We start from the raw sequence: 15,294 nt of genomic DNA, 5'->3' as shown, positions 1-15,294 counted from the left end.
ATTAGAATAAACATTGGTCAATTTTCTCCGATTGGCAAGACTGTTGCGAGCTCTCTAAGCGGAGCGCACTCCGTCGAGCTCAGTTGCTGGCTGGACTCAAGGGATTACGGTGTGGTTCGTGCGACACTGGAACAATGAGGGACTACTTTGCAAGTCACGGAAGGTCTTTTTCACTTTTAACTATTTTTTAATCATGTAACTTATCATTCTAATAGGGATTACTTATTTAACTTCTTGCGTTGTTATTTTATAACACGCTGGCGCCCGCTCAGACATTCCTTACAAGATTTTAAGTGTTTAATTTATTAATGTTACCTGCTCGTTAGTCATAAATTTTATCAAGATGGCGTTTAAACTCACGTACATTCTTGACACGCCCGGAGATAAGATGTTGTTAGAGTCTCATGCTTATTTTTATAGATCAAGTATTTTAATAATTAATATTTAATAAATTAGCGTCTGTTGATATTTAAAACATTCTTTTATTTAACTTCCTTATCAGATCTCATCACTACCTACATACATTGCGTCAGTGCGTGTGCGTAGATGACTAGATTATTGTATTTGGTAATTACCAATTAATGTCACAATTGTTAGATCCATCATTAATTTATACAATTAATCTTTTCATCACCCATCCATTGGCAATAATGTTACAAGGGTCATTTCGGAAAACATCAATAATTGCATTCAGAGTGAATGAGTGGTTTCTTCAGTGAGATCATAAGTAGGAGATTCTTTCCATACCATTTTTTAGAGAACATTTATAATTGTATAATTAGAATGTACACATTTATAAACCAATATATTTATGACATATGAGTTCCCAATGTTTATATGACTAGATATTTAATTTTAAATAAAGTACTATAATTTTTAGAATTTCTTAAGTAGTAGATTTTACACATTTATAAACCAAGTATATGACAAATGATTTTTTTTTCAAGCTCGTTTTGGAGAACATTAATTTGTTAGTTGTTTCTTTATTTATTTTGTTTTGCGCCCAGAGGGCTTTTACATAAATAATAAAGGCAGTACATATTAACATGATAAAATACTTTAACATGAGAAAAAAATAGTATAAATAAAGTTATGATGGAGATAAAAAGTATATAAATGAAATGAAAATATAAGCAACAAAATTTTTAAGAACAGTGAGATAATATCAATAATTTACGATAAAAACTATCCCACTGGACCTTTAGCACATTAGTCAGAATCATCTAAAAGTTCACCTATACCACTTATTTCCCCACTGATTGAAGATCCCAAAGATGATCCAACGGAGGTATCTTCATCTGATTCCCCAAGATGTATTGTGAATTCATCAGTGTAAGTATCGATCTTGGGTTCTAATTTTTCGTATTTATCCTCTTGTTCCTTGACCTTTCTAAAAATGTCTTTGAATGTCTGGGCATTAATTGCGACAACTTCTTCTCCAAGTAAAGTCTGGACGGAATCCATCGTAAAAGTAACATTCCTGACAGCTACGCGTCCTTTTATTATTCCCCAACAGAGTTGGATTGGGTTCAGCTCCGGGTGGTATGGTGGCAGACGCAATACTGAGTGACCATGCTTTTCCAGCAATTGGTCCAGAATGTATTTCTTGACTCGTATCTTGTGGAGCTTAATAATATCATATAATATTGGTATTGTGTTTTTAATCGGATACGGTATTCCATGCTTTTCCAACCAGGTCAGCATAACTCCTTTTCTTGAACTTGATGTCGGGATCCTTTCGCATTCCTCATTGTGGTATGACGCATTGTCTATAACAAGCACAGATTTTGGTTCCAGATTTGGAAAAACCTTTTCCGTGATCCATTTTCTGTAATTGGCAGAATTCATAGCACCATGGTAGTCGCCAGTCCTCTGATCAGATTTAAATGTTAACACTGCGTTGGGTACAAAACCATTTTCACTGCATGCATGAAGTATTATTAGACGTTTGCCTTTAGACACAGGAACTTTAGCTTCTTTATTGGAGTTGTCAGTCCACGCACGCGGTGTTGTATGTGTACTATGAATGTATGTTTCATCAGAATACACAATTGGACGTCCGTCATTCCTATATTCTTCTAATTTAGTGAGATATGTGGTACGTTTAAGTCGGATATCATTTTTTTCAATAAGCAACTTTCGGTTTGTTTCTGTTTTTCTCCATCGAAAACCCAAATTGTGAACAACTTTCCTTAACGTAGTTATACACCCTGCGTAGTCGATGTCCCCTTTCAGAACTCTATGAATCTTTTTCATCGTTGGCAAAGACTTATGAACTAAATGAAAATCATACACACATCTTCTAATAACTTCCTTATCGAAATCATCTACATCTGATTTGGTTGATAGTCTGCGTCGTTTCTTCCCTGGTGTGCTGAAGGTTGGTCGTTGAGTTGACGATGATGACGGTTGTGTTTCTGCTTCCTTTGCCACTCCAGTTACGATACGTCGAATACTAGTCTGCGATACTCCAGTTGCCTTAGACGTCAAATCATATAAGTCAGTCATGCTTAAAAATTGACCACCGTTTTTTATATTATGCATAAAATAATTAAACACGCGGAATAAAATTTCACGACTTTGTCCATTCAGTGATTCGCCACGTCCCGTTTTGTAACAGGACTCCATGATGTCGTAATAAATATTCACTTGCACACTTTAAAAACACTCTGTAAATCTACTAATTCGAATTAAAAATGATGAAAACTATTTATTATTTCAAATTCAAAAATTGGTAATTATTTCACTTGCGATATGTAGGTGCACGTATGTTTAAATCAAATTACGAACTGAATGAATAGGATACCCCGTAAGTATACCCCGTAACGGTATTGTTAAAACTTGCCTCTCTTCTAACTAGTTACAATAAGTGAGCGTAAGCAAGACAGAGAGCCTTATCGCGTTAGTGGGCGGCGCTTGACGTTCACACAGATAGACCAATACATCAATTCTAAGCATTTTATTGCTTCCTTCTTTCGTTGCGTTACCTATACCTGTGCTGGCTTATCAGACACAAGCATAGGGTAACCATACTAACAATTACAAGATGGAAAAACTGATGAAAACCGGTTGACTTTACTTTATGAAATAATGTATGCTTATGTGTGTGAGAATATTGCAATTATTGTAGTTTATTTTTTAATATTAAGACGTAACCGGGCGTTGATTTTTCCATACAAACGTAGTCCCCATTTATCTTTCTGGATTTTAACCCTAGAGCAAATATTTTTTTAACATAAAATAGATATCGGCGACTTGCGTGTCGGTACGTTTTTTTTTTTTGATAAATTGCTTCTTATATAAGTTATGACCTTCCAAAAATCAATAAAATTGCCTGATTTAAACGCAGTCAAAAGACGTTCAGTCTACAAACTAGACAATATATTTTGAAAAAAAGCAAAACGGTCCGACATAGAATAGATTCTTCTTATGTAGTTGGTAAAAAAAAAATTGAAAATCGGTTAACTTTTGGAGGAGAAAAATGGGGAACACAAAACCTCCATTTTGAAGATTTCATTTAGATATTTGTAGCCCGAGCTGCATGTGTCCCTTTCACTCAGTATTCGGGAGGTAAGGGTCGGGGGACAGGGTTTAGATAAATACATATGTATTTGTGCGAAGTGATGTCACGTAGTCATAAATCGATATTCGATATTCTAGTGTTGTGTTGTCCCGAGTAATCGATGTTTTTTTATTATTTTTTCCGTTTGGTCACTTTTGTGTTTGTTTGGTGAAGTATTCCGATATTCTTACTTTAATTTCATATGTTTACGTAAAATAATATCTGTAAAAAAAAACATCCGTTACGGCCAGACCAACTCCGAGGTGATTTCGTTCCGTATTGCCAATATGGATACAAAACACTCAAATGGATAATTTTTTTAAAAATAACTTTTGGGTAACTAGCATAATATTATAATTCTTCAATAACCTATAATGTATATTGTTATTTTATTTATTTAACTTCTATTTCGACAAATAAATATACAGCAAAGTGATGTAGCGTAGTATATCGAATTGTGTCGGTGCACTAGTGTTGTCTTTTCCCGAGTTATTGATATATTTTATTAGTTTTTTTTGGTTTAGTGACTTATTTAGAGTATACCATACTTGCCGACCTTACTAAAATTGGACCAAATTCAATTTGTATAATTCAATTTTCAATTTGGGAGGTGGTTATGGGTACCGCCGCCCCGGGAACCATTTATTGGATAACCTCTGTCATAGGTCACCCCAAGTGGTTCGCTACGTTTGGTGACTTGAGCAGGGGTGCCCGGGTTCATGGGGGTGAGGATTGTCCGGGTCTTGGCGATATATGCATCGGTCCGCCAGTTGCGTGGCAGGCCGGATCGGGAGACCAGTCTAAACGCACGCTCAAGTCACGACGCGACTGAAGATGAGTTAGCAGCAAGAAGCCACCTGACTATTGTATGTGCGCGCTCAAGTTGAGACGCGACTTATTTGGACGAGTATTATAACAAAACCCTGTAGCAACCCGATGCAGAATTTGGTCGTAACACGGACATGTACCTAGCATGAAAGTCAAAAAATCCTCAACTTACAATGAATAAAGAATTTTTTTTTAAATATATATTTTTAAAAAGATGCCATTTGCGTGGTGATCTGTTATAACAAAACACAGTAGGAAAAGTTGCGCCGTTTAGTCGTGACATTTTCTATTATTTTCGAGTTACATGGATATTTAAATACTAGTTCATTTTTACTCATGATCCGATTTTCAGAACCCCGACATGTCTGGAGGTAGAGTGGAAAAAAATGGAGGTTTCCTCCACATAGTGATGTATAAATTCCCGGGAATTTATTTCTGGGGAATATTCCTGGGAATATTCCCCTGGACGGGGAATTTCGGGAATTTTGATTTTAACAACATAATACTTCAAAAAGAAGAACATTTATTAAATTAAAAATAAAATATACTGAGAATCGCCTACATTGTCTTCAATGGTTAAACATTACAATTTGAGGTTTTACTCATTAAGTATATTGTTTATTTCAACAATAACTATAATTATTTATTTATTACTAGCTGTCCCTGGCATTGCCCGGGGCTGTACACAGTGTTTTTCGTAATCAGATGTGGACTGTTTTTTGATTTTTCTCTTATTTTGAATGTCAAGTGTGGGAGTGGTTTTTCGATATCTCATGTAGATAGTGACACTCCTCTTTTGAAGGTCGAGTGCATAAAATTTTATCGATCTCGGAATGAAACTGTTGATTTGTATAAAAAAACGCCCTGTGCCACAGACACTCTTCTTTATATAAATAAGGACAAAAACATAGATATTATTACAAGCTCTGTAGAAGTGAATATGTTTTGAAGTCATAGAAGCAGCTATTTCCTTTATCAGTTGGGTAAATTAAATAAAGTGGAAAAATAATAACCCCCTTATTTATCCCCTTAGTTATCTTTGGAAATGCTGTGCGGAGCTCTTCTTAGGAAAGGAAGAAGAGGAAGTTCTGTGAAGGAAAAAAGTATAAGTGTGGGTAGGAATCTGGAGGTCAGTGTGTCCAGGAGTGACAGACGTATGAATCACAGTGATGTTCCAATAGTCCTGCTGGATAGGTTAAAAGGTCTCCCTCAATCAGTCTCTCCCGACCACGGACAAGCCTCACCCCATGAGCCTGGGCATCCCTGCTAGGTCACCAAATGTCCACTTGGGGTGACCTATGGCAGAGGAGTTGGTTATCCAATAAATGGTTCCCGGGGTAGCGGTACTCTTACCCGCCTCCCAAATTATTTTAAAAGAGAATCCAGTCGTTTAAAAAAAATAATACAAATTCACCTTTTAACTGACGGCCGGCATAGTCCAGTGGTAACGCATTGGACTGCCATTCCGAAGGTCGCGGGTTCAAACCCGGCGTGCGCAAATAAATTTTATTTGATTAATTTGTGTTATTTCACAATTAATTAATTAAATTAATAATATATAGTATATTTGCGGCACGTTCCAGAGTGGAAGATACTACCAGTATCGCCCTGGTGTAAGACCACCATTCAGAATTGAAACGTTGCTTCAAATGGCTTTAGCCGTGTTTAGTGACTAGATCTGAATAGCCAGGTACTTCCCCACCTTCCTCTTTCCCTTCCCCACTTACCTTCAGCCTCACAACATCCCCCAATTGGGGATGCCATAGTCTCACTGGCTCCAGACGGGAGCAGTTGGGACTCTTGTGAGGTATTCGCTATAAAAAAAAAAAAAATTAAATAAAAAAAACTTGTACACCAGTACATATTCTTTTTTTCTTACAAATGTTGATTTCATAGTTAAATAAAAAAACAATGCTTTCGTTTCTCAAAGCCCGCCAAAATGAATGAAATCTTGCGGGGTACATGTGACATCATGTGTACCTCAGTTTTATCCATTAACAGTAAAGTCAATCCCACTCCGGTGTGTATGAAATCAACAAATCCCAATTTAAATATTTAAAAAGATTTTCAAAAAACATTTTGAAATAATTTCTATACCACAGTGGTAGCAAAATTATCCACATTCTAAAACACGCCACCGACCGACCCGGGAGGAAGCATTGTATGATCTGTCAGAACACGCTGACCAATCGCAGGGCGTTTATGTCTCTTACAGTTTTAATCGTTTTTAATTAATATTATATGTTATTAACTGTTTTTGTTAGCGTTTGTTGATATATATATGGATGTATTTTTAGGCCATATAATTTTTCAATCATTGTTATTTTCGAAACTAGAACTGGTTTGTAAAGAATTGACTATCCTGTGATTTTTCACGGAATAATCATGTTTCACTATTATCATGCTAGTGGCAGTGCATGTGGACCGGATTCAGTAGTCGTACAGCGTTAGACCGCTTCTGGATTCTCCAAACAAACACTTCCAGTTTTGAAAAGGATATTGAAATGTATTCAGTAATTAATAGTTCTAAAGTTTATGGGCAGATGCATAACCAAAATTAGTATTTCAAATTTTTAAAAATATTATGAGACATCACAAATAACTCAATGATAACCCCGGTACTGGGATTCTGCCTAAAGAACAACGTGAATTCAACATGGAGATTGCACAATGGACCTATGGCCTGTCATATATGAATACTGCAGAAGAGCTGTGACTATTCCCAGCTGTCTGTACCCAGTGAGACTATGGCAGCCCCAATTGAAGTATGTTGCGAGGCTGAATTTAGTGGGGAGGGAAAGGAAATGGCGTAGAGGAAGGTGAAGCAGGCTATTCAGACCTGGTCACCAAACACGGCTAAAGCCATTTCAAGGAACGCTTCAATTCTGAATGGTGGTCTTTCTGGAACGTGCTGCAAATATACTATATTATATATTAATATATATTATATATATTAATATAATATATTATATTACTTTGGGTGAATTAATCGCCAAACAACAAAAATGATTCCAAACAAATTTCCTGCGCACTCCAGGATTTGAACCTGCAATCGTTCTTCGTATCAACAATGACCTAATGATAACACCGGGGACTGGGTTTCTGCCAGAGGAATAAGGTGAAACTCTGAGATAACACGATGGACCTATGACCTGAGTGCTTACACCAACTATGCACACCGTCTCTGCTTCATATCAACAATAACGACAATATTTGATTTCCACACTTATATAACACCACAGATTAAAGCATTAATAAAACTTAAACATGATAATCTTTTATACCTTTCTTTTTTATTATAAATTTTCACCTTGAAATACTAGCCCGGCAGTAAAATCACAAATAAATATAAAAAAAATTATTAGAGATAAACTTATGTTTACAAGACAAGGTTATTATACAAAGTTCTGTAGGGTAAATTATAGAGAGTTTACATCTCCCGAAAATAATAACAACGTTACTTTTACCTACATTTATGTGAGACTGGTATCACTGTAAACTCGCGCGGCAAATATTTCATTCTCTTCCAGTGGTCTCAGCCGCCGGTTTAGCCCTAAACAGGTTCATTTATGGCCCTAAATCCCCTCTAACGTACGCGATCTGTTTGGTTCATAAAATTATTGTTACGTAAAATAAAAACTAAATTTAAAATATTCGAATTCTGATTTTACACACCGAGAGTAATCACGCAACCTTGGGTTCTGCGGATTGGAGAACCACAGAACCATCCAGCCTCCAAAATACAAAGGATAACAAATTATTATAAGCCATAATTATTAGCCTGAAACACAAATATAAATTGAAAAGATCTTTGGAGAAAAAAAATGCCGCTGACGAGATAGTTATTATAATTTTTTCTCGCAAGATTTTTTCAATTTATATTTCTTTTTCAGGCTATTTAATTAATGCTTATAATAAATATGTTATTGTTATTTCGGAAGAACAAAATAAACAGACTGTATTAATTATCAATATTATTTATTATAAGTTTTAGTATCCATTAGTGTCCTCCTCCTGTGCATTCTTTGGGCAGTTCTCTAGCTTGACGCATTTGCCCGTGGTGTAGTCCATGACGTTGGGCTCATCGCACTCACAGCGGGACAGGTCGCAGATGGGCGGCAGCTCCTTGGCCACCGGGGAGGCGCATGTCCTCTCCGAGTAGGAGGGGCCGATGCAGTTGGTTACGTAGGAATGGGTGCCGACCGGACACTCGTACGAACCTGGAAGAAAAATCATCTATTATTTATGGTAGTGGTGTTTATTCACAGAGGGAACGTCCCCGCTACATATTCCCGATGCTAAAATAACAAAAAGTCAATTCTTTAAGAAAAAATGTGTATACTCTTGGTATACCTTATATCGTAGGTAATTGGCATTAAAATCGCTTGAAACAAGCACAAAACTGTTTTTTATTTATTTTCAAAATAATTTTATAAGAAAGAAAAAAGTTGATCAAGTGAAACTGTCAGAGATAATCTTAGCTATAATAATGTATTAAGTTGTGCGTTCATACATTTCTATTGAACAAAAAAATATTTAGTACTTAGTTAACATTTGTATTTTTTTTATTTAGTAATTTTTTTTTTCAAGCAACACAATAGAAAAACCTTCAATTTATCTAAAGCATATTTTTTGGTATTCATAATGTACACCAATTCGTTATAAAGATCAATCAAAATAGTGATTTGGCATTAAGAGGAAGCTACAAGCCAAAAACGTGTTTATTCTTGGTATACCTTATATTGTAGGTAATAGGCATTAATATCTCTTGACAAACGGAGTCTAGAAACGTTCGATTTCAAGCACAAAACTGGTTCTTATTTATTTTCTAAATAATTTTATTAGAAAGAAAAAAAAGTTAATCAAGTGAAACTGTCAAAGATAATTTTAGCTATAATACTGTATTTTTTAAAGTTGTTTCCTTTACGAGTTCATGCATTTCTATTGAAAAAATTTTTTTTTAGTAGTTTACATTTACATTTTTTATTGCGTAATTTTTTTTATTTATTTGTATTCTACTCAAGCGAAACGATACGAAAACCTTCGATTTATCTAAAGCATATTTATTGGTATTGATAATGTACACTAATTCGTTATAAATATTAATCAAAATAGTGATTTGGCACTAAGCGTCGCCTTAAGCTTCGCCTTAATAATAAAAGTGATTGGATTATTTTTATAATCACCTCAAGGGCGCTTAAATGTGCCTGCACCAAAATGAATGAATTCTAACATAAAAGCAACAATAATTTTGCAGAAATTTAATATAAAAATTTTTTCGGATCATTTTCAAGCGACAATTGGCATCCGCTCGCTCCGTGCCACGTTTTGAAGCTTACTCTAGAACAGAGGTTCCCAAACTTTTTTGCCCCGTAGACCACTTGCCAAATATTATTTTTTTCTGTAGACCCCCTGCCTACCGAATATTGAATTTTCCTAAAACTATTAACGTCCCATGTGATAATCGTTTCTCTAATATTATTATATATTTTCGTAAGAAGATTCCCTTCTCTTGCCTGTCCAACAGCCGGGTGGCGGTATAGTTCCCCTGTCTTTACATTTTGCAGACAGGGGCACCCTTGTGAGGTATTACACCAAATGAAAATGGAGCAGGATAAGCAACGAGAATTTATTTCTGTAGCTGGCCCTACAGAACTGCCCCTTAAGTTCTTTGTTAGCTCTTATTCCGATCAGTTCTTCTTGTCATATGATAACCGATTCTTCAAAATTCCACTTCCACAGTCAAAAGGTCTTCAAACTTAGTTTTGAAGTCTGTGTGAAGTACATTTAAATGTTGAACATCATTATTACCCTGGACGTTTTTCAAAAACAAGTTGGGTGTCTAGGAAAATTCGCGGCTTCCGATGTGCAATGTTTTGCTTCAATATATTAATACTGATGAGAAAATGAACGTATAATTTTATTTATATACCTCAATAAACAACTTAACGAAATATAAAAATACAAATATCAAATAAGTAATTTATTTGTGTTTTATTTGTGTTAGCTGTATTGTGTCATTTACGGAACTCCTAAATGTTAACTTAAGGTAAATGGGGGTCCGCTCGTATGTACCCCCATTTGAATCTCGTGGACCCCCAAATTTTCTTCTCGCTGACATAGACCCCGAGCAAGCCGATATCGACCCCTGGGGGTCTATATAGACCACTTTGGGAACCTCTGCTCTAGAACATAAATAAACCACTCTCCTCTAGAACTATAACTAGCGACTAGTGCCTAGCCGTACGAATTGTCAGGTCTCTGCCCTTTCGCAGGTCGGGGTCAATCCGGGATCTCCCTTCAGGCATTTGAGTACTTTCATTTGAGTAGGCAATCCTCAATTAGGCACATGCACACTTGCATTTCAAATACTGCCGGGATTGTCCATAAAATCCCCTCGTGCCAAATAATAATGAACCGTTTGTATAGCTTTCGAGCAGGAATCGCGCATTTTCAAATTAAGTCTGACGGTAATCTTGCAAGATATTGCATTATTTTTATTACACTGTGTTATAAATTGATATACCTTGTAGTAGAAATTTTTACTGATTTTTGTGACATATTTGGTTAGGTCCATGGCTTATCGATGAACATTTTTGTTTGATTTTTTTTTATTTCTCCGGGTAGTGAGATTTCAGTACAGTACACGTACAAATATACCTGTCCCCACCATCGAAGTATCGAAGAAGTGCTGGAGCTGCCTCTGATTTATGGAATTATTTAGACCTAATATTGTGAGTTGAATCAGTGCAATGATTTGTATTTTCTTTAGCCATTAATGATTTGGATTTGAGATTGGTTTTTTGTTACGTAAAACAATAATTTAAAAAGTTGATATTTAAATAGACCTACACACAAATTTTATGATTTCAGAGGAATTTTTGGTTTTGATTTATTAAATAAGATAAAATTAGAAACATACTTTTTACTACTTTATAATGTCATGCCGCAAATACTCGATTTTTATTTTTAAAAGAATAACAATAAATTTAATTTAATTGAATTTTTATGAATGCTTTACTTTTTCAAGGATGCATTGCGGACAATGAACCACTTGACACCACCCGGATATGTTTTAGACCTGACCTTTCCTACAATTGATTTCCAAATTAATGAGAGAAGACAAACGAACCCCTAAAGCTTGATATATTAGTAGATAGTTCTGTTGTAAAATGAAAAAGTTTCCAAATTCTTTTAGATTTCTCATTCCACATTTTCGTATTAAGGCGATGCACTACGTCGTGTAATATTTTAAGCCGCTATCAAAAACACACCTTACGTAGATGGCGATAAGGCTTACATGGCCAAAAAGCGCCTTTTATTTTATTTTGTGGATGTTCAGGCAAAAATATTTAAATGTTTTTCAATCATTTTATAAATAACCTAATTTGGCACATTATAAAATAAAATCATAACCGAAAATAGGTTCGTAAGCAGGAGATTTTGAACTTTAAAGCAGTTTTCATAGGCCTTATACGTTATTTTTTTCTGGGCTTATAAAAAGACTTATCTAAAAAATACTCGTTTATTTCAAAGGCCAGGATGTATTCTACTCGCAGTATTTAATTAAAGCATCTAAAACATTTCTAGGCGACCTAATTTTCAAACCAAAAACACATGATTTTGCATTACTACGTACACGTAGTGCATCGCCTTAAGTTTCCAAAATATCTAAAAAATTAAATTTTTGAGTATTTAAGTGAAATGAAAAGGTACTTACAATGACCCAGCAGATACATGCAGCCCCTGTCGTATTGGGGGTTGGATACCACAACGACTACGGCAAACATTATCAGGCACAAAGCAATTGCAAACTTCATTTTTGGTTTGTAATTATTATTATATTGTTTTTTTTATTAAACACTCACCTCCTGACAATAATATCTGTCTGATGACCATCTCCTGCAAAACTGCTCTTTTATATGGAATAAAAATAAAAATCTAAAACGAGTTTATTTACCAGAGGAAAAATAATAATAATATTTTATTGTAAACATCCAAGCACACGCTGCAGATCATTGTAGATAACCTTGGCACCCACTGGCACTTATCTACCTACCTACAGAGTAATAATTATAACTTTATGAAATAATATACAGGGTGTATCGGCAAGTACCCGACAAACTTTAACCAGCTATTCCTCAGCACATTTGGCGTAAAGAATGTTATGGGCGCTTTGCTGTCCGGTAACATTTTTTTTCCATTAAAAACAAAAAATAAATAAAAAATCCACACTCCGTCACTGTCATTTGCATTGTGTCTCGTGTTCAACAGCTGTTATTAGCAAGTGTGTCAAAAAGTGTCCTTGCTCTTTCATACACACTAAATAATAATAGTTAAAAATGAGACGAATGGTGCCGTGCCATTTCGTTGTGATTGTAAAAGCGCGCCAACGTAGGTACGTACGTACATTATTCAACGAAACTCGAACAAAATATTGCCAGATGGGTTTTCAAACTTTGACAAAGAATAAAACATTGGTGACATGTGGTGAAAATATGAATAGTAAATTTTTTATTAAAAAAAATGTTACCGGACAGCAAAGTGCCCATAACATTTTTTACTCCAAATGTGCTAAGGAATAGCTGGTTAAAGTTTGTCGGGTACGTGCCGATTCACCCTGTATACATACGTGGGTACCTGTTTGATTTTTTATAAAGAGAATATTGCATTTATTTATTTACATACAACGTTTATTTTGAAATATTAAAATTTTGTGTTTTTTTTATGGTTAAAAGGAGTTTATTAAGGAAATTAAGGTTAAAGGCAACATTCGTTATAATCTACGCATGCATAGATGGTGTTAATTAAATTATTTTATTAAAATAAGCTTTTTGCAAGTTATGCTTTACAACATTAACACAAAATATTCATTTGCGCCCGCACATATGCAATATGAATATGAATAATTAGTTTTTTTCCGTATAAAAACTCATTTCTTTCAAGAGAGGCCAAATACTATATTGTATCGGTGATTCAATCCAATATTGGATTTGTATGCCTTTCTTGAAAAATAATAGCTTTTTTTCGTATTCATATTGCATATGTACGGGCGCAAATAAATAATTTTAAAGCATAACTTATAAAACGTATTTATAAGTGAAATAATTATAATTACGCCATCTGTGGAAGAGCAGACTGTGCATTCTTTTAAGTTTACCCTTAAAGAATATCACCAGATTCAGCAAAAATTAGTCTTTTTTATAAAAATTCATGAGGTATGATTTCTAAAATAATGTAACTACCGGCAAATCATTTTAGAGAGGATAGGTTTGAATGTATTTATGCACACCGATGGTATTGAAAGAACCTTAAAAAGTTGTTTTAAATACTTTGGAATACCCGCCTGCAGTCCCCTCTTACCCTGCAAATACCCAAAACTATTGGTAGCGACGTTTATCAATTCCATTTTAGACTTACAATTTGACAATATTTTTTTAATTGTTTTTTGTTTCATTCTTCAGCTTCATAACCACTCGAGCAAGCCCATCAGGAGGCTTATTATTAATATATAAAATAACTCTTATATTTTGTTAAAATCTTTATGAAAATGAGAATTCTTAATTGTTAACCCTTTATTTGGCAAGGATGTCAAAAATGAAATTTTGATGATCTGACTGTTTAATTGGGTTCCTGTCAAAAATAAAAAAAGATTAAAAATAGAAAAAAATTAGGCATTTTTAGAAAAACAATGTTTACCACAATAAATATTGTCAAATTACGGAATACAACATCAAAGTTCAAATGTTTACTACGGTGAACAATGCCAAATGAACCAGGTGAAATTAGTAATAAATTAAATTTATTTTTTTATTTATTTATTTATACGCCTATTGGGCTTTTACATACATAGTTCATAAAAAAATAATATTCTGAAAATTGCAAGTTTACAAAAGTAATAGTAAAAATACATATAACCATATCCATTTGACATATTATAACAGCAAGTAAATAGTACAAAAAATAAGAATATTCCTACTCCTAAGTTATACAGACTTAAATTAGTTAAGAAATGTAAAGTTTATATGTAAATGCTAGGTAGTGGCAGCAGTAACATGATACAATACGACACATAGTGTATGAGGCCTTTGAGTTAGAAAGCTAAAGAAATAATTATTGGTAGTATTGTTAACAAATATACTGCGTTTGACTGGTTGTAGTGGCCTGCTAAATCGAGGGCGACCGGTCAGCCATTTTACATAGTTTATATAAAAAAAATATTGTGCAGATTATAAATATAGAATAGTAAAGCAATAATATAACATTCACCATTAGACATATAAAACCAAGCAAAAGCAAATCTAAACATGATAGTTTGTAGGTATAAGCCTGTTTTGTCAATCTTGAGGAAATAATTCAATAAGAGGTGCAATAGCTAGATGTTTATTGTTTTATTTTTAAAGTTCTAATATTTTGGTTTTAAATTTGGAAACCGCACAGACATATGAATATTAATGTCTATGGGAAACCGATTGAAAATGATATACATCGATTGAACTATATTTGTTTCCAAGTGTATGAAGCCTTTGAATTGTAAACAATACATTACGGTTCAGGCTAATTTTTCCTATGATTGGTCTTACTTTTTAGTGTCTATCAGAATCATCTAAATTATTATAGGTAAAGAGTAAAAATTTCCGAATTTGTTAAAAAGACTTTAACAGCACTATATTATATCTAACAAAACCTACGACTCCAGTTGTCGAGGTATAGAGGCATTTCACGACGGACTGCTCAGGGTTCGGCCGCGGTCGCCCATGTTAAAATCTACATCTATCTAATTAAAATTAAATATACTGCCGAAATATGTTAATGTAAAATGTAGAAATGTAAACCTATGAAAATGTACAAAAAATGTCAAAATATGTAAATACAATAAATGAAACGTCAGAGCTTGGCTAGAG

General features: G+C 34.3%; 2 protein-coding genes across 2 annotated transcripts; both read right to left on the bottom strand.

Moving 5' to 3' along the window:
• Positions 1–831: 831 nt before the first annotated feature.
• LOC149417375 (uncharacterized) lies at positions 832–1,848 on the bottom strand. Its single transcript, XM_089639998.1, has one exon. It carries the CDS (start codon positions 1,846–1,848, stop codon positions 1,210–1,212), a length of 639 nt encoding a protein of 212 aa, XP_089496124.1. The 3' UTR covers positions 832–1,209.
• A 5,908-nt stretch (positions 1,849–7,756) lies between these two features.
• On the bottom strand, positions 7,757–12,278 carry LOC149417374 (uncharacterized). The gene is made up of 2 exons (XM_089639997.1): positions 12,111–12,278; positions 7,757–8,610 (listed from the first exon to the last, which is right to left on the bottom strand). Exons 1-2 carry the CDS (start codon positions 12,208–12,210, stop codon positions 8,381–8,383), a joined length of 330 nt encoding a protein of 109 aa, XP_089496123.1. The 5' UTR covers positions 12,211–12,278; the 3' UTR covers positions 7,757–8,380.
• Between the last annotated feature and the right edge of the window lie 3,016 nt (positions 12,279–15,294).

This window comes from Hesperophylax consimilis, chromosome 15, assembly GCF_061612785.1.
Source record: "Hesperophylax consimilis isolate HC1 chromosome 15, BYU_Hcon_1.0, whole genome shotgun sequence".
Lineage (NCBI taxonomy): Eukaryota > Metazoa > Arthropoda > Insecta > Trichoptera > Limnephilidae > Hesperophylax > Hesperophylax consimilis.
This window is presented reverse-complemented; position numbering and strand designations above follow the sequence as displayed.